The sequence below is a fragment of the Leucoraja erinacea genome, chromosome 21 (genome assembly GCF_028641065.1).
Source record: "Leucoraja erinacea ecotype New England chromosome 21, Leri_hhj_1, whole genome shotgun sequence".
NCBI classification, from domain to species: Eukaryota; Metazoa; Chordata; class Chondrichthyes; order Rajiformes; family Rajidae; genus Leucoraja; species Leucoraja erinaceus.
The window spans coordinates 16,012,069-16,033,069 of NC_073397.1; the positions used below are offsets into that span (position 1 = coordinate 16,012,069).

The window sequence follows — 21,001 nt, forward strand, 5'->3', positions numbered from 1 at the left end:
AAAAACAGGAGCATCATCCCAGGATCATTTAGGATGAAGATGGGAAGAAGTTGCTTTTCCCAGAGGCTTGCATATCTTGGGGTTTCATAGCCGGACGTTCGTGCGCACAGGTTACTGATTGGTTATTGTACAGGGTGCCTGGCAGTGTAGTGAATAGAGGGACAAGCAGCATGTACAAACAGATGAGATCAGTTTAACTTGACATCATGTCTGGCACAAACATGGTGGGCCGAAGGGCCCCTTCCCCTGCCGTACTGTTCTGTTCCCCAACAACTCTCAACAACTTCTACAGATGCGCCGCCGAAAGCACTTTATCGGGATGATTCACGGCACGGTTTGGGAACTGCCCATCCAAGACCGCAAGAAATTGCAGAGAGTTGTGGATGTTGCCCAGACTATCACGCAAAACCAACCTCCCTTATTCCATCCACCGGGTGGCGCCGTCAGCGATGGCAGCCTCGCCAATGGTCTGTCTGTTTTTTCGTCTTTTTTTTTTGTTTAAAAAAATGTGTTTTAAAAAGAATCTGTTAATGTTCTCTGGTTTGTTTTATGTAGGGGGTGGGTAAGAGGGTCGGGGGAAGACTTTTCCTCAATCTCTTACCTTGCCGGAGATGCGATTTTTTCCGGATCGTATCTCCGGTCGCTCTGCGGCCTAACAGCATGGAGCTGGAGGCCTTGCGCAAGACTGACTGAGCCCCAATGCGGGGCAGTGGACTCACCATCGGAGCCTGCCATCCCTTGCCTGGGATCGACGCTCCTAATGCAGCCTGCGGATTTCACCATCGATGAGCTCACAGTCTCGGGCAGACACCGATGTCGTGAAGCTCCACAGCTGCAAGAGGTTCGACTAGCCCCGACCCGGGGTCCGATCGCCCGGCGCGGGGAAGCTGAGATCCCCCCCGATGTGGGAGTTGGATCGCCCCGACGCAGAGGGCCAGACCGCCAGCTGCGGGAGCCAAGATAGTCCCGTCTACTGAAGGCTCAAGGCCCCCAAAGACGGGAAGAGATTGGACTTTTTTTATCACCTTCCATCACAGTGAGGAATGTGGAGGAGTTGCTGTGGTGGATGTTCATGTTAAAATGTATTTTGTGTGTTTAGTTGCATTTTATTGGTATGACTGTATGGCAAATCAAATTCCTCATATGTTGCAAAACATACTTGGCTAATAAAATATGATTATGATGATGATGATTATGATCTAAACTTCACGCTGCCTAGGCAAGGTCACCAGCATAATCAAGGACTAGTCTCACCCTGGTCACTCCCACTCCTCCCCTCAGGCTAGTGGTATGAATTGTGTGAATTTGCACACCTCCAGATTCAGGGGGTTTCTTCCCACCTGTTGTCAAGCAACTGAACCACCCTATCACTAACCGGAGAGCCGTCCTAACCTCCCATCTACCTCGGAAATAGGCAACGTTTCGGGCCGAAACCCTTCTTCAGTCTGAAGAAGGGTTTCGGCCCAAAACGTTGCTTATTTCCTTCGTTCCATAGATGCTGCCTCACCCACTGAGTTTCTCCAGCACTTTTGTCTTCCTCCGATTTTCCAGCATCTGCAGTTCCTTCTTAAACACTCCCATCTACCTCATTGTAGTCCCTCGGACTACGTTTAATCAGACTTTACCTTGCACTGACGTTATTCCCTTTATCCTGCATCTGCACGCGTGGGTGGCTTGTGTGTAATCATGTATAGTTTTAATCACTGACTGGATAGCACGCAACAAATACATGTGACAATGAATAAACTAAGTTAAACTGATAACATTTGTTGGCCACAGTTCACAATAAATGCCAGTATTTTACACGGACCACTAACCAATCGCATTTGTTCATTGGCATGCAATACCTGTTCACTTTTAAGAATCGGTGGCTCATGCGGAAGGTGCTAGTGCTGCTGCCTCACAGCGCCAGACACCCAGATTCAGTCCTGATCTCCGACTTAGTTATAATGATGTATTGTCTTTCCGCTGACTGGATAGCACGCAACAAAAAAGCTTTTCACTGTACCTCGGTACACGTGACAATAAACTAAACTATCGGATGCCGACCAAGGGATATGGGGATTGGCATAGAGAGTGGGCTTGTGATGCGGATCGGCCTTGATTCGGTTGACAAAGAGTCCTCATATCTTTATGATGGTGCCCTGGGCGATTCAGACCAAGTTAACTTTGATTCATGTTTCATCTCGGGTACTCAGCCAAGGCACTGATCAGTGAGATTATTGCCATAGTTTAGATAAGTTAAGTTTAAAGATACTGCCGGAAATAGGCCCTTCGGCACACCGAGTCCGTGCCGACCTGTGATCCCCCCGTACACCAGCAGTATTCTACACACTAGGCACAATTTTACCAAAGCCAATTAACCTACAGACCCATGCGGCCACGGGGAGAATGTACAAACTATATACTGACAGTATCCACAGTCAAGATTGAACCAGGGACTCTGGCGCTGTAAAGCAGCAACTCTACCGCCACCATACATTGGTACTGTACCCGGTTAGTACATAATGCATGAAATAGCCCACTGAGTCTATGTGCAAGTCTCCAGGTTTGGGTTTAGCTGCAGCTGGTAATAAGAGCCTGTGGCAGTCAACGCCTCCATCCGGTCGTCACGGGAACTGTCATCTCCCTCCTTCAACCTTCATGCCCCAGGGGTGCCCCCCGCTGCCAATCTCTCTAATTGGCCAAAGACAGGCACAAAAAGCTGGAGTAACTCAGCGGGACAGGCAGCATCTCTGGAGAGAAGGAATGGGTGACGTTTCGGGTCGATACCCTTCTTCAGACAATTGGCCTCTACATTTACTGGGGCTGGCATGAGTTTTTATTCCCCCAAATCAGCACCTGATCTTCTCTGACAAAAGGGCTCGTATGGCTATTGTCCTCCACAGATGCTGCCTGACCCGCTGAGTTACTCCAGCACTTTGTGTCTTTTTTGTAAAACTAGCATCTGCAGCTCCTTGTATCTGCATATATAAATATTTATAGACACACCCTTTTATTCCGGTAGGCGGCGCGACTCGTCAGCAGCGGCCTCTGCAGCCCGTCCGCGTTTTTATTATTTTTTGTCTATGTTTCTATGTAGTTTTTGTTATTTTTTGTTGGGGTGTGTGTGGGGGGGGGGTGGGGGTGGGGGGGCGGGGGGGGTAACTTTTAAATCTCTCCCTGCACAGGAGACCCGACCTTTTCTGTCGGGTCTCCGTTGTCGTAGGGGCTGCAACGAGGAGCGGCCTCCAACAGGAGAAGACCGGGGACTCTGGTGCTACGACTCACCTCACCGTCGCAGAGCTGGCCGAGTCTGGAGCGGGTGGAGCGGTGGTGGAGCGCTGCTGCGGCCCGACCTCCGGAGATTCGGAGGCTGCAACTGCGGGTCTGGCGGACGGCGGCACCGGGAGCCCACGGGTCCCTGGAGGGAGACCGCTTTTCAGGGCTCCTGCAACGGCGACTTCTCCCGCCCGAGTTGCGGGGTTGAAGAGCTCCTGGAGCGGGGCCTGACATCACCGCCCCGCGCGGCTTGGAATGGCCGCGGGACTCTGCGAGCGCATGCCGGGGGCTCTAACACCAAGACCCGGTGTGCGACCTCGCACCACCCGGCGTGGCTTTAATGGCCGCGGGACAATCGCCATCGCCAGCCGGGGGCTTTGACTTTGACTCTGACATCGGGGGGGTTGGAGAATGCAGTGGAGAGATAAGTTTTTTTGGCCTTCCATCACAGCGATGTGATGGATGTTCATGTAAATTATGTTGCGACTTGGGTCTATTTGTTTGTAATGTATGGCGAAACGGCATTTCGTTTGGACCTCAAGGGGTCCAAATGACAATTAAATTGAATCTTGAATCTTGAATCTTATTCCAAATTGGCTCAGTTGAAAACTGTCCAACTCACAAGGCACAAGAAGGACGGGTCCTGCCCCGATACGTCGCATATCCACGTTCTCCAGAGATGCTGCCTGAGCCGCTGAGTTACCCCAGCACTTTGTGCCTCCATTAGTAAACTGAGAAACTATGTTTTGAGTTTGCGACAGATAATTGCACATTACAAACCCACACTGTGTAAGGACACTTTGCCCTTTCTCCTCGAAATCTTCTGCCGTAACTCAATGTCCTCTCTTTCTTCTCTCTCATCACCGCTCCCGATTCTCCCCCCACCCCAGCATCACCTCAAAGAGACGTGAAATCAGTCACCACGATCAAACGCACGAAGAAACCGCAAACTTGGCACGGGAAAAACATTCTAAACCACGTTCCTTTTGAATTTAATTCAGTTCATGCTGCTCTTGTCAACTTAATTAGGACGGAGATTTGCAGTTTTTACGATTTCAAACAAAACGATCCACATTATTCTGAGGAATTTTGCATATCTGCTCACCCATTTCAAGCCCATCAATCGCTGCACATTCCCCCACAAACACTGGCAGTCTCCAGCAGCTGGGAATGCATTGATCTCTCCGATTCCCATGCCTGACTAATTGACTCACAGAAATGCCCAGAGGAAATTACTCCTCCATTGGGAACTCTCCAAGGCTATTGGGATCAAGACCACCTCTTTTTTTTGCTTTCCACAGTCACTATCTAAACGACCCATGCCAGCTCGCAAGTCCTTATGTCTTGGCTTCTGATTCACTCTTTGTACTATTTTTAGGAGTCTTACAAAATAGTATTAATCTCTCTTGGTTGGAGGTCTGTGAGTAGGGGCCAGTGAGCGGGGAATTAAAGGAAAATAGAATATAGCGATTACTTAGAGATTCTGAGCATTTGATGGCACTGGGCCTGTACTCACTGGAGTTTAGAAGGTTGAGGGGAGACCTCATTGAAAATTACTGAACCGAGAAAGGCCTGGTTAGAGTGGATGTGGAGAGGATGTTTCCACTGTTAAGAGAGTCTAGGACCCGAGGGCACAGCCTCAGAATAAAAGGACACACCTTTAGAAAGGAGATGAGGATGAATTTCTTGTCAGAGGGTGGTGAATCTGTTGAATTCATTGCCACCGACGGCTGTGGAGGCCAGGTCATTGGAGTATTCCTTAAGGCGGAGAATGACAGATTCTTGATTGGTAAAGGTATCAGGGGTTATGGGGAGAAGGCAGGAGGATGGGATTGAGAGGGAAAGATAGATCAACCACGATTGAATGGGTCTCGCCCCAAAACGTCACCCATTCTTTCTCTCCAGAGATGCTGCTTGTCCCGCTGAGTTACTCCAGCTTATTGTGTCTATCTGTTGTTTACTCCTGCAGTTTGTGTCTTTATTTTTTACATCTGCAGGTCCTTGTTTCTACAGTTAGCACATTCCCCCTCAAACACTGGCAGTCTCCAGCAGCTGGGAATGCATTGATCGCTCCGATTCCCATGCCTGACTAATTGGCCCAAAGAAATGCCCAGAGGAAATTACTCCTCCATTGGGAACTCTCCAAAGCTATTGGGATCAAGACCACCTCTTTGGTTCTTACCTGCTGCGTGTTTCGAACGGGGCTCGGTAAAGAAAGGCTAATCTGGCTGGTGATGCTTCTTTCCAATGAATTGCTGGAAAAATCCACCTTTTCAAATGTTCTCTTCTGCCGGATCACCTCCTGTCGGGTTGACAACTGGCTGTCGACGGAGGCCCGGATGTCGGCGCCCAGCTTGTGCAGGGACCTGCTGCTGGCCGCAATGTTGTCCTTGGAGCCGTGGCTGGTGTACTGCCGCAGGTGGCGGCCCTCGGACTGCAGGCGGATCTTGTGGATGTCGGCCAGGATGCAGCTCTCGGCGATGTCGGCGTTCAGGCTGGCCTGGCTGCCCCGGATCTCCACCGCCCGACCCACCACCGCCCGCATCTCCGCCATCAGCTTCTCGTTCAGGATGTTCAGCTCGCTGCTGCTGCCCAGGGAGCCGGGACGGGCCTGCCCCACCGCCGTCCTCCTGCCCTTTCTCCTCCGCAGGCTGGGAGAGGGGCCGGTGGAGTAGCCCGAGTCCTGGTGGCTGATCACCGAGGTGGGGTACTCGTGCGACTGCGACTGCATGCTGCTCTGCCGGCTGTGCACCTCGTTACTCTTCAACGAGTTCATGTCCAGGTTCTTCCACTGCTGCTTGTTACTGTCCTTGGCCAGTAGATGACCAGCGAGGACTCTCCCAGCACTATCGCATGTCCCATTTGGAGACGAGGCCTGTTTGGAGGCCGGGTCAATGTTGACCATCTGCTTGATGTACTCTCTCCCAGCCGGGCTGTACTCAGTGTTGGACCCTTTCCTGGCGTGTTTGTTGACGCCCTGTGGATGAAAGGCAGGGTTGTGAAGCAGCTTTGTCGGCCCTCTCTGCGACGCTTGTCCGCCCACCTTCTGGGCTGCGGCTTTACCACGAGAGGCTCCCTCCGGATCCACCTCCATCGGGGGCTCGTCGTAGATGGGCGACTCGATGGGGGGCTCATCGTATATGGGAGCGGCAGAGGCGCACCTTGGGGACAGCGGCTGGCTATGCCCAGGCTGGGTCTTGTGGGGGGTCTGGTGCTGCGGGCCGTTCGCCAGCACCAGGCAGAAGCCCCCGTTCTCCGTCTTCTTCAGGTGCAGGGACGGCTTGGGCTCGAGGGGGGAAGAGACTTTGCCCCCCGGCTGGGCTGGAGCCGGAGCCTGGGCCGACGACTTGACCGCTTGGACCTTCTGCACGGAGACCGACGGGGAGTTCTGTGGCTGAGGTGCGGAGCCGTGCGAGGAAACCGAGCTCGACCCACTGTCCACTTTCACCAGCATCGATGCCTTGGTGCCCGGGGCCGGCTGCCAGGTGGAGCTTGTTCTGCAGAAGAAGAGGATAGAAGTTTTAGCAAGACACATTCGCGGTGCTGCTGTTAAAGTACCAAAAATGGGACAATTCGTTTAAATATATATCATTACTACACCATATTGATTGCACCAGATAGATATCGCTTCAGTGAATTCAAGCCATACAATCCCACACTGAAAGCACACGTCAGACTCCATGAAAGACACAAAGTGCCGGAGTAACTCAGTGGGTCAGGCAGCATCTCTGGAGGACACGGATGGATGACCCTACTCTCGGGTCAGGACCCTGGTCAAGGAGAACTCCAGAATAAAACGGAAGCTGTAATCATCTTGGGGCCTAGTGTGTAATCCAACAGCCTTCCACTGCTGCTGCTATCTGCTTGAAGGAAAGGCACACCCTCATTTTTTTCAAGCAGTATTCTAACTCTCATTGGAGCTCCCATCAGTGCTAGGCAACTGTTTTGCCAAAGGGGCGCACGGCGGCACAGCGCGGAAACAGGCCCTTCGGCCCACTGAGTCCGCGCTGACCTGCAATCCCCGTACACTCGCACTATCTACAAACACTACGGACAGTTTACAATTTTAACAAGGCCAATTAACCAACAAACCTGCACGTCTTTAGAGTGCGGGAGGAAACCAGAGCACCCGGGGAAAGCCCAGGCAGTCACAGGGAGAACGTACAAACTCCTTGCAGACAGCACCCGTGGCCAGGATCGAACCCGGGTCTCTGGCGCTATAAGGCAGCAACTCTACCACTGTGTCACCGTGCCACCCTAAGAGCGAGACAGGTCTATGTGCTTTAGAATACAAGACCTATATTGCATAAGAAAATATATTTGTATCAAAGCTGTTCCCTTCACTCACAGAGCTGTGTACCGATAACTTCACTTGAACACCCCCAGCACTGTGAGTAGCGTTCGTCAACTCTGCTATTTATACGCAAGTGGGAACAAGCGGAATGGAGCTGATAGACGTTGCAGCTCGCTGGGGTCACATCCATAAATTAGCTTCCCATATCTCAACAGCGCTACTGAAAACAGATGGATAAGGACAAGGCAATAAGGTCACCTGCTTGCAAGCTGCAGGAGAATGACAGAACAGGCGTAACATCATTTAATTAGTTTAGTTTGTTATTGCATGTGTACCGAAGTAGAGTGAAAAGCTTTTTTGTTGCCTGCTATCCAATTAGCGAAAAGACGATACCTGATTACAATCAAGCCGCCCACAGTGTACAGATACGGCATAAAGTTCATTTGTTCAGAAGTTCTTAAGTTCCAGGAGCAGAATTAGGCCAATCCACCCACCATCTACTCCAACATTCAATCGTGGCTGATCTATCTTTCATTCTCAACTCCATTTTCCTGCCTTCTCCCCATTTGTGTCCTTCTAACACAACCTGCCAATCTTTGCCTTAAAATTACCCAATGACTTGGCCTTCACAGCCTTCTGTGGCAATGAATTCCACAGATTCACCACCCTCTGACTAAAGACATTCCTTCTCATCTCCTTTCTAAAGGTACGTCCTTTTATCCTGACGCTGTGGCCTCTGGTCTTAGACCCTCCCACCAGTGGAAACATCCTCTCCACATTCGCTTTATCCAGGGCTTTCGCTATTCGGTAAGTTTCAATGAGGTCCCCCTTCATCCTTCTGAACTCTGCGAGTACAGGCCCTGTGCCATCAAATGCTCATCATAAAGGGAGTAACGCAAGAAATGCTGCTGTTGGAGTAGAGAGTTATAAGAGTGGAGCGAATGTAATGAGTGATTGCAGATCCACTTCTGGGACCCGCACACAGTCACCTGGCTTGAGTGCCATCTTGTATAATTATGGTGGATGTTGATACTTCTCATGGAAAATATATCCCAGGTGTTTTTAAAAAAAACATTCAATCACAAGGGAGTTCTTTCCTTCTGGAAGGGCAGGTTCTGGATGAGAAACCGAACTGATGCACGTCTTCCTTTGAATATAAAATAACTTTCATATATCCTTTCCTTTATTCTTTCTATGAGAGGGCGGCACAATAGCGCAGCTGGTAGAGCTGCTGCCTCACTGCACCAGACACCCGAGCTCAATCCTGACCACAGCTGCTGGCTTCGTGGAGTTTGCACGTTCTCCCGGTGACCACAGAGGTACAGGTTTGTAGGTTATTGGCCCCTGCGTACATGGAGTGGATGCAATAGTGGGATAACATCAAACAAGTGTGAAAAGGTGATCGATGGTCGGCATGGAGTCGGTGGGCCATGTTGTATCTTTCAATCATTCATTCTCAAGGCTGTCGGTTTGAAGAGCACAGGATATATTTACTTTAGAGATTAGGCCCACCAAGTCTGCGCCAACCAGTAATCCTCATACGCTGGCACTATCCTACACACTAGGGACAATTTACAATTTTTACTGAAGCCAATTAACCTACAAACCTGTACGTCTTTGGAGTGTGGGAGCAAATCAGAGCACCCAGAGAAAACCCACGTGGTCATGGGGAGAGCGTACAAACTCCGTACAGACAGCACCAGCAGTCAGGATCGAACCTGGGTCTCTAGCGCTGTAAGGCAGCAACTCTACCACTGCGCCACCGTGCCACAATATACTAGATATTGTGGCTAATATTTGTCCCCTGACCACAACAGGAAAAACAGATTACATGATCAGTTTCACATTGTCTCTTGGAAGAATTTGTGCACACAACTTCAGCCGTTAAACAGTGTGAGATGTCCTGACATTGAACAAGGCAGTGTACATTAGCTAGTCATTATTTTGATCATCTTCACCCAGCCAACAGGTAGCGATTATGACGCTTTAACTTTTCCACGTTTCTGCTTCCAAATCCAACGTGCCAGAACCAATTAATTGTCGCTTTGATTTGAAACTTAAACTTCCAACTTCTTCCAATTTAAACTTCGACATGAAAGTGAGCAGAATTCTAACCTGTGCTCTGAAAAATGGCAGGAGAAATAAAACAGCTCACTGTGGATCTGAGGCAACAAGAACAGAGAGTTCTGTCTTCCTGCTCTAAGTTTGCTGTCGGTATCTGGATCTCTAGGTAAACTTCCTTCTCAACGGTTAGACCTTCTAAAGATGTGTCAACACTCTCACATTGGAACTAGCGCCTCTGTATTGACCCCATCAAATCGGTTTAGTTTAGTTTAGTTTAGAGATAAAGCTCTGAAACAGGTCTACGAGTCTGCGCTGACCAGCAATCCCAGTACATTATCATTATCCACACACACTAGAGACAATTTACATTTATACTGAGCCAATGAACCCACAAACCTGTACGTCTTTGGAGTGTGGGAGGAAACGTCACATTTGAGGAGGCACATGGCCTGCTCCTGCCTGTATTAAAACTGAGCCACCCTCTATTCAAATCCAACCATCCCACTCCCGACATCAAAACCAACAAGGCATATGTTTATCAGCTCCACCCACAATGTTTGCTCCTGTTCACGAGTGTTTGTGACTCATTCACACCCGAATCCCTTCACCTCCTCCGCAAATACGCACCACTCTGCAATTTAAAAACATGCTCATTTTGACATTCTTGGATTCAAAGTAGATATTGCACAATGATCCTACGGTGCTTTATTGTCACATGTACATTAGGCACAGCAAAGTGCTTTGTTTTGCATACAAACCGGTAAAATCATGTGGCAGACCTCATCCAGGCACCACACAAGTGTTGCCACATTTTGGTGCTGACAAAGTGATTAAAGTAGTGAACAGTCCTATCTACTGCCAGCCGCCGCAGTGGCTGCAGGCCCACCCCTCCATTTCTGACGCACCCTCGACATCACTGGGTCCCCCATCATTCTCTATGGCCCCTCCTCCTGCCGGGTCCCCCTTCCTTACCCCTTGCTGAAGTCTATCAACATTACCGTTACCATTTAGCAATGTTCCTCCACCCTTACCAATTGCTGTGCCTTCTAAATTGCCACCGTCTTAATAACATTTCTCTATTCCTTCATCTACATCACTAGGACACGGCAAAATGCTGGCATCCCTATTGAAGTTCATACGATCAGATACAATGGAACTTTATTTATCCCAGGAGGGAAACTGATATGCCAAAAAGTCATAAAAACACAAAATACATGAAACAGTGGAAAGGATTGGGGATGTGCAAAGATTGGGGAGGGGGGAGTCAGTCTCACAGTCCACCCCATGGCAGATGGGTAGGGGTGGTACAGTTTGATAGCAACAGGGAAGAAGGAGCTCCTGTGGCATTCTGTGCTACATCATGATGGAACCAGCCTGTTGCTGAAGGTGCTCCTCAGATTGACTAGTGTGTCATGGAGGGAGGGAGTGAGTTATATTGTCCAGGAAGCTCCATAGTTTGAAGAGCATCCTCTTCTCCAAGACCATCTCCCATGAATCCAACTCCACCCCCAGGACGAGTTGATGAGTTTGTTGATCCTATTGGCGTCCGCAGCCTTTGCCCTGCTGCCCCAGCAGCGAAGAAGGTGGCACTGGCTACCACCGACTGCTGGAACATCTGCAGCATCTTACTGCAGGCGTAGAAGGAGCGGAGCCTCTGAAAAGATATCATGAGATGTCACATCACGCCAATCAGGAATCCAGTCTGTCTCCACCCCATTAATTTCACAGGGTGGAGTAAGGATGGCTACATCTCGGACTAAAAGGAGTGTAATGAATTGTCAGACCAACAGCTTGACTATAAGCTCTGTGCACAGATCCATCAGACGGGACCATTTTAAGATCATATTCAACTCATCAAATGCATTAATTCTAAATCAGTGTGTTAACAGCTTGTAATTAATAGTTCATATGTTCATAAGTTCAAGGAGCAGAATTTAGCCATCAAGTCCGATCATGTCCGATCATGGCCAATCTATCTTTCCATCTCACCCCCATTCTGCTGCCTTCTTTTGAAGGATCTGTCATTCCCCACCTTAAAAATATCCATCGACTTGGCCACCACAGGCATGAATTCCACAGATTCACCACCCTCTGACTAAAGAAATTCCTTCTCATCTCCTTCTCGAATGCATTGATGCATGTAAGATAAGGTGCTCAGTATTCTACAGACACAACTGCCGGCACAGTGGCGCAGCAGTAGAGTCGCTGCCTAACAGCGCAGGGACCAGAGTTCGATCCCGAGTGGTGCTGTCTGCATGGAGTTGAAAGTTCTCCCCGTGACCACATGAATGAATGAATGAATGTATGGATGAATGAATGAATGAATGAATACGTTTATTGTCATTGCAGAATACTGTGCAACGAAATTCCATTACATCTCCTCCAGCTAAAAAAAAACAAACCCGACAACCATTGACACATATGTACACCTACTAGTAAAATAATAAATAAGTATTTAAAAAGAATTAAAAAGAGTTTGGCGGCATTTCTTGGAATTATATTTTGCTTCCCCAGTGTTCTCTGTTGGAATTAAGCTCTTTTATCCCGGATGCTCTCGTTTCCTCCCACATTCCAAAGACGTTCAGGTTTGCAGGTTGAAGGGCTTCTGGAAACTGTCCCTGGTGTGTAGGATAGAACTAGTGTATGGATGATCACTGGTTGGCGTGGACTCAGTCGGCCGAAGAGCTTGTTTCCACGCTGCATGTCTAAACTAAACTAAGCTCAGGTTCCATTGGCTGCTGTCAACCTGCTAACGCCAGAAGCGATCCTTCTACCGAATGGGTCTGCAGTGTCCAAACTATATTCCCACTTCATAGCCTAGAGTAGATAGTAAAACCTGGACAGGGGTGGCACCGCTGATGGAGCCACTGCCTCACAGCACCAGAGTCCAGGCTTTGACCTTGGTCACTGCGCAGAGTTTGCATGTGCTCCCGGAAACCATGTGGGTATCCTCCAGGATTCTTCCTGCACCCCAAAGACAAGCAGGTTTGTAGGTTAGAAACTGCAGGTGCTGGTTAATACACAAGCTGACATGAAGTGCTGGAGTAACTCAGTGGGTCAGGTAGCATCTCTGGAGAGCGTGGATAGGTGGTGTTTTGGGTTGAGTGCTGATATGTCACCTATCCATCTCCAGAGACGCTGCCTGCCCTGCTGAGTTACTCCAGCACTTTAGTGGCCTTTTGGGTTTACAGTGTAAATGGCCTCTGCAAAATTGGCCATAATGTCAAGGGAGTGGATGAGAAAGTGGGATAGCATAGAAGTCGTGTGAACGGGTGATCGATCGATTGGTGGTTGGCGTGGGACATGTTTCCACACCCCATCTCCAAACTAAACTAAAATGAAACCACAGCTATTTAGCGCACAGCTGAGGCAACCAGGATTAAAAGGACCTTTCCACGGGCTGCCAAGTTAGCAAATTGGACAAACATCCCATCCCAAATGCATCCACTTCCTTTGCCTGCAAATTAAAACTGTTTAGAATACTAAATGCTTTCATGTCTTCATGTACCTAAGTGCCCCAAAGTCATGCACACATAAAACCCACTTCCCAAGAGCTCTGCATTTAAGAGAGCTGTTATTTTTCTTGATCCACCCATTCCGGCTCTTTCTCTGGGAGGTTGGGAACATGGAAGCCGTATTTGAGCTGAGTAATTATCGTTTATGAAAATGACCCTTTGCAACCACAAATCCAGGCAGTTAAGATAAAGGACTAATGTTACTTAGCTTTACTTTACTTGGGAGATACAGCGTTGAACTAGGCCCTTTGGCTCACCGAGTCCGCGCCGACCAGCGGTAACCCCGCGCACTCGCATATCCTACACACGAGGGGCAAGTTACAATTTTACTGAAGCCAATTAACCTGCAAACCTGTACATCTTTTGTGAGTGTGGGAGGAAACCGGAGCACCCAGAGAAAACCCACGCAGCCACAGGGAGAACATACAAACTCCGTACAGACAGCACCCGTAGTCAGGATCAAACTTGGCTCTCTGGCGTTGCAAAGCAGCAACACTACTGCTGAGCCACTGGACCGCACATTGGGCTGTTTTGAACATTCACTTCTTTCTCTTGCAAACAGAATGTAAATCTGGCCACCGAAACTGCACAGCAGAGAAAAGCCATCTTATATTGATTTAAATTGCATTAAAATTGAATTTTCTTTCTCTGTTTAGTTAAGATCAGGGCTGTTTTATGATTATCATCTTTGGCAAAATAGTGCATTTTTTATTACGGAAAACAACATTTGGCAAACCAATCTTTAGTTTCCATAATAACTTACAACAAGATAAGCAACGTCAGCAGGAGAGGGGAGAAGAGGGAGTGACCGGGGTTGAGACTGGTCCTTGATTATGCTGGCAGCCTTGCCGAGGCAGCGTGAAGTGTAGATGAGTCAATGGAAGGGTGGTTGGTTTGTGTGATTGTCTGGGCTGCATCCACAACTATCAGCAATTTCTTGCGGTCTTGGATGGAGCTGTTCCTAAACCAGGGTGTGATGCATCCTGGTGATATTATAATAATTCTCTTTTTTTTTTAAAGTTTTGATTTTTTTTTTCTAAGTCATAGAGAGATGCAACACATAAACTGGTTCTTCAGCTCAGAGTCCACACCGATCATTAGTCATCCATTCACATTAATCCTATATTAATCCCATTAAAAAAAAAAAAAAAAAAGAATTTCTCCCACATTCTCATCCTCTCCCCATATTCTAGCACTCAACTTTACGTTCAGGAAATTTTGCAGAGGCCAATTAATCTACTGACTCGCCTGTCTCAGGGATGTGGAATTGAACTGCAATACGCAGAGAAACCTCAGGCAGTCACAGGGGGAATGTGCAGACAGCACCCGAGGTCAGGATTGAACCCTGGCCTCTGGCGCGGTGAGGGAGTGGCTCAACAATTTGTACCACCCAGTGACTTTCATTGTTGTCCGTAAAATCTAAAAGTTTCAAGCCACAACCACCTCTAAACCTATTGCTTGGGTGCGGGCTGCGAATATATATGTTATTTTTCTCTCCAATGGAAGAGGAAAGATTGTACCTGCCGGGTAAATCTTGCCCTTGGGTGGGTGAAGACAAGTGGGGAGTATTGGTTAAAGGATGAGAAGGGAAGGGGGGAGAGAAAGCAAAATCGACACAAAGTGTCCGCATTCAGAGTTGGGGAAATCGAGAACCAGACGACATAGGTTTAAGGTGAGGGGGAAAGAGTTAATAAGATTAAATATCCTAAATTATCCTAAAAGATTTAATCGTTGCCCAAAGGGCGATTTTTCTTTTTACATAAAGGATGGTTGGTATGTGGAACGAGCTGCCGGAGCAAGTAGTTGAGGCAGGGACATTTCAAAACGTTTTAAGAAACAGGTACATGGTAGGATAGGTTTAGAAACATAGAAAAATGGGTGCAGGAGTAGGCCAGTCCGCCCTTTAAGCCAACACCACCATTCAATATGATCATGGCTAATCATCTAAAATCAGTAACCTGTTCCAGCTTTTCCCCCATATCCCTTGATTCCTTTACGCCTAAAAGCTAAATCTAACTCTCTCTTGAAAGAGGGATATGGGGCAAACGCAGGCAGGTGGGAGTATTGTATATGGGGTATGTTGGTCGGCATGGCAAGTTGGGCCGAAGGGCCCGTTTCCACGCTGTATGACTCCATGATCGACAATGTTAGAAGATATCTCTGACCAACTGTTTTGAAGAATTAAAGAAAAACAGCTGAAGAATGAGGAATGAATTACCACTATTCTTAAATTACAAGAAACACTCAGGCAACAGTTAATCTCTGGTGCTGTACAAGACCAAAGCCCCCATTTATTCTACAACGGTCGATAGATCTTCATGCCAACAACTCTAGTTGGAATACAGTCCCATGGGTTCAGCTGCACTTGACCCAAACGATCACTATTGTCCACAACTGTTGGCAGGAAGGACTCCATAATCCAGTTTAATCTATACTTTTCCAGGAACACACAATGTCTCTTTACAGCTAAAAGCGGCCAGAAACAGGGCAGAAATCTCATCTTCATATATCAGGCCCCACATCTGTGCCGGCGTACAAACCAACCACCAGCCAACCTTGTCTAGAGGTTTAACGTATGGCGAGCACTGATTAGCACCAGCTTGACGGCACTGGGCCTGTACTCGCTGGAGTTTACAAGGATGAGGGGGATCTCATTGAAACCTAGCGAACAACGAAAGGCCTGCATAGAGTGAATACGGAGAGGATGTTTCCACTAGTGGGAGAGTCCAGGACACAGAGGGTACAGCCTCAGAATAATAGGAAGCAATGAAGAGGAATTTCTTTAGTCAGAGGGTGGTGAATCTGTGGAATTACATAGACATAGAAACATAGAAAATAGGTGCAGGGGTAGGCCATTTGGCACTTTGAGCCAGCGCCACCATTCAATACGATCATGGCTGATCATCCAAATTCAGTAACCCGTTCCTGCTTTTTCCCCATATCCCTTGATTCCGTTAGCCCTAAGAGCAAAATCGAACTCTCTTGAAAAAAAGAGTTCATTGCCACAGACAGCTATGGAAGCCAAGTCGATGGATATTTTTATTGCGGAGATTGAAGGTGTCAGGGGTTATTGGGGGAAGGCAGGTGAATGAGGTTGAGAGGGTAAACTAGATCAGACATGATTGAATGGCAGAGTAGACTTGATGGGCCGAATGGCCTACTTCTGCCCCTATGACTAATGAACTTAGACCAGTACAAAGCTGTGGCAGTATAGAAACATATCTTCTAACCCAGTTTTGAGATACACACTAGCAGAGTCATGGACCAATTTACACTAGTTCTATGTTTTAGGGGCAATTTAGCCAAGTTTAAGCTGCCATAACCTGTACATCTTTGGAAGTGCCATGTGGAGGAAATAAAGGCAGCCAAATGCAAGATATAACTTCGTCCAAGAGGCCAATTAAAACAAAGGTCTCCCATGAGGATATAGAATCTCAGTAACAGGCCCTTCGGCCCACCGAGTCCGCCCCGACCAGCGATCATCCCCAACACTAGCACCAGGGACAATTTACAATCTTTTACCAAAGCCAATTAAGCTACAAACCTGTACATCTTTGGAATGTGGGAGGAAACCGGGGCAAATCCGCGCGGTCACGGGGAGAACGTACAAGCTCCGTACAGACAACCCGTAGTCAGGATTGAACCTGGGTCTCTGGTGCTGTGAGGCAGCAACTCTACCGCTGCCTCACCGTGCCATCCCAAAACATGCTGTGAACTTTTACGGTCTCTTTTAAACTCGTCTTTCCCAATAATTCTCAAAGCTCTTGGATGCATCAAAAAGGAATTTCTGAATTCATCTGAAATATCTCATTATAATAGTAGATACAGAGTGTATGTTGCCAAACTCCTAGTGTCTATCCTCTCAAGCTATAGGTTGCCCAGAATGTTCTTTTTTCTGTAAGGAAAACCAGATTCCTCTTGATTAAATGAAACCAATGTTAAGCTGTGATCAAGGAGAAGCTATCTGGCTTTGCCAGTGGATTTCCCTCCTCTCGAAGGGAGCCTGATTGCTCAGACAGAAACCATTCCAACTCCAAGCAACATCTGATTCCACACACACAAAATCTATTTATTTTGGCTTTCAATTATTTTTGCTCCTTAATTTAAACAAAACTACTGCAGTCCTGGCCCCAGCAAGGAAGCCAAATGCATTCGGAGAACTATTGGCGTAATTAGTTTGATGATCATGCAGTCTTGTGTGGATTCAAGCATTCCCAGAGGGGCCAAAGTCCAGACAATCAAACCCGGTTGGATCTAGAAACAACGAACTGCAGACGCTGGTTTACAACACACAAAAAAAAGACACAAAGTGCTGGAGTAACTCAGCGGGTCAGGCAGCATCTCTGGAGCACTGGGATAGGTGACGTTTCAGGTCGGGACCCTTGTACAGACTGATTGTGCGGGAGGTTGAGAGCAGGTGTTAGGGAGGTGAAAGTTGGAATAAAGTGGAGGGGCATGACAAAGCTTGGCAGGCAGTAGGTGGATACAGGTGAGGGATATTTGTTATACCGGCAGATGGTTGGACAAAGGCCACGGATGAAAAGACAGAAATGCAAATCAAAAGAATTGATGCGGGCAGAACAGTGGCACAGCGGTAGAGTTGCTGCCTTATGCCCCTGTCCCACTTAGGAAACCTGAACGGAAACCTCTGGAGACTTTGCACCCCACCCAAGGTTTCCGTGCAGTTCCCGGAGGTTGCAGGTGGTTCCCGGAGGTTGCAGGTAGTGGAAGCAGGCAGGGAGACTGACAAAAACCTACGGGAACCGCACGGAAACATTGGGTGGGGCACAAAGTCTCCAGAGGTTTCCGTTCAGGTTTCCTAAGTGGGACAGGGACATTACAGCGCCAGAGACCCAGGGTTCAATCCTGGCCATGGGTGCTGTCTGCATGGAGTTTGTGCCATCTCCCTGCGACTTTGTGGGTTTTCTCCGGATGCTCCAGATTCCTCCCACACCCCAAAGCGTGCAGGTTTGTAGGTTAAATGACTTCTGTAAAGTAAGTTGGCCCTAGTGTGTCGGATAGAACTAGCGTACGGGGTGACTGCTTGTTGGCGCAGACTCGGTGGGCCGAAGGGCCTGTTTCTATGCTGTATTTCTAAAGTCTAAAGAGTTGTGAATTGTGAAGTTGGAGGAAGGAATGCAGCTCAAAGGGCAGGGGGAGAGGAGAAAGAGGTGCGTGTCCAGGTAGGCCACAGCTGAGTGGGGTGTGGGAGGGGAGAGGGGAGAGGGGAGAGGAAGAAGGGGAGTGCTATTGTAGTTACCTAAAATAGAAAAAAATCAACATTTATACTATTGGGGTGTAGGCTACCCAAACAGAATACATGTGTGGCCTCACTCTGGCAATGGAGGAGGCCCAGGACAGAAAAGTCAGTGTGGGAATGGGAAGGGGAGTTGAAATGGTTGGCAACGGGAAATAGAGCAGGTCTTGGCAGACCGAGCGCAAGTGTCAGGCAACAACACTAGGTCTTGCCAATTTACATGAGGGACATGGCCAGCCATTATTTTTAAACCGCTATCCCTAGTTCGTGATTCACCCACAAGATGAAACGCCTTCTCTTCACACAAGCCCCTGCTCCAGTTAATGCTTCCCCACCAAACATCACACTCATTCCAGGTATTGAGTCCACTGAACTGTCTCTGAACTGGTCCTAATGCATTCACATGAAGAGGCCTGCACAGTACAGGAACATCGGATGATCAGATGTGGCTGAAACAATATACAGTAAAGCCTCAAAATAGCAGACCGGGGGGGGGGGGGAGGTAAGGATGGCACTTTTAATTGTCGATTGTCCCGCTATAACCGGGGGAGGGGTGTAACGTTTAACCTTAGGCCGAGAGGGAGGGTACGCAGCTCGGGGTGGGGGTTTAAATGCGCGGGAGCCGCAGAGCCTCCGGCCCCCCACAAGCGGTCGGTGCAACCAGAGACGGGCCCCGTACTCACACCCCATTCATGCTGCTCGCTCTCTCCGCTCCCACAACCGGAAGCTCCCGCCGCGTGGCGCTGGTGGTGCGGGGGAGGGGGTACAATGCGAGCTTCGGTCCACTATAACCGAACTCTGCCACTTAGAGGTCCGTTATTGCGAGGGTTTACTGTTAACTGAAGCAGCCAGAAATCAAAGCGGAAAGTGCTGCAGACGTTAAGTAAATCAGGCAGCATTTTCCCGGGGCATGAGTTACCAGTTCATCGGCAGAGTATTCAACCCAAAATGACAAATGGTGACTCCGTTTTCTCTTTCCACAGATGATGTCGGACTACCAGCATTTTCTGTTCACATTTCAGATTTCCAGCATCAGTGGCTTTAATTTAGCGATACAGCGAGGAACTAGGCCCTTCGGCCCACTGAGTCAGTGCCGACCAGCGATCGCCCCGGACACTAACAGTATCCTACACACTAGGGATAATTTACAATTTTACCGAGGTCAATTAACCTGCAAACCTGCACGTCTTTGAAGTGGGGGAGGAAACCGGAGCACCCGGAGAAAACCCACGTGGTTGCGGGGAGAACGTACAAACTCTGTACAGACAGCACCCACAGTCAGGATGGAACCGGGGTCTCTGGCGCTGTAAGGCAGCAACTCCACCACTGCACCGCCCAAATTTGATTTTATCAGAGAGGACACAAATTTGATTGATGCAAGACATGGAAATATTACAAGACCACAGCCATGGATATTTAATCCAAGGCTGATGTTTAAAGCAACTCTAAACACAACCAGCCTGAAAGCAAGCAATGAAAATATAAGCTTCAAGGGAGGAGAAGCACCATGTTTTATTCCAGAGTTAAACACGACTCTATGCTCTCTCACTCCCACAGAAATACAGTTCAGATTCAATGATACATTACTGTCACATGTACCTCGGTGTAGTGAAAGGCTTTCTTCGGCATATCATTCAGTAAAATCTTACTGTAAACCAGCACGAGCACAATCTATAGCGATTCAACTGAATTATGAAACATATTCTCCAGGGGATGTTAACGTTCATAAACATCTTCAAAACATCTCCATTGAGATGTTGCTCATCTGGGCACTCTGCCCCCTCCCTAACTTCTGCCCCACACCGAGCACCCTCCCCAATCCACTAAATCCCACACAAATACTCACCCGCTCCAGTGAGATGAACATTTGCTGTAAAATTCTTCTGCCGACATTTGCGATTTTCAACCTTTTGTGTAAGAGAGAGAGACAGAGAGAGAGAGCGAGAGAGAGAGAGAGAGAGAGAGAGAGAGAGAGAGAGAGAGAGAGAGAGAGGGGGGGGGGAGAGAGAAATCTCTCCTAACTGCCCCGAAAGAACGCAGTGTGTGATATGCATCAAAATGTATTTTATAATCCAAGGTGAACCATCTATTCAGGTCTCGCCACAAAGATTAGCAAATTGTGCAGCATGACAGCACAGCAGCGAGCCAGTCACTCGAATCCACATTTTTCTTTTTGTTGAGGGGAGGTTTCACTTAAAGACTAAAGGACAAAAGAGGGGCAAGTTGGACATACAAAGACACAACCCACCACAATACAAACAACAGCAGACAGGCTTGTCCAGATCAGATCTGTGTTTGCTGCTCCCTCCCTTGCAGTTTTTTCCCCCACACGCCCCCAGAAGATACACTTTGATGCCGGGCTGGGGGCGGAAGGGTTTACTTTGCACCTTGTTTACGGCGACACAGAAGATGAGTACAGCGCGCTGGCTTCGGGGAAGGGGAACACAGAGCAGATTTTGTTTGCCCATTCCCACATTCTGGAAATTAAACCTTCCAGACAGCAAACACAGAAATGATCTGCCACAGAGATGAAGGATTACCAGGCCCGCTGAGCTGACAAGTTTGCTGCCTCTGCAACTACTGTACGTTTTTGCTGATCGCCTTTCCCTC

General features: G+C 48.3%; 1 protein-coding gene across 1 annotated transcript in view; it reads right to left on the reverse strand.

The window, feature by feature from the left end:
- The window catches only part of LOC129707288 (rho GTPase-activating protein 39-like), a 123,432-nt gene that overhangs the window by 13,478 nt on the left and 88,953 nt on the right, over positions 1–21,001 (reverse strand). Inside the window, exon 3 of the mRNA XM_055652226.1 lies at positions 5,444–6,758. Coding sequence (XP_055508201.1) covers positions 5,444–6,758 — 1,315 coding nt within the window. The remainder of the gene's footprint in view (positions 1–5,443; positions 6,759–21,001) is intronic.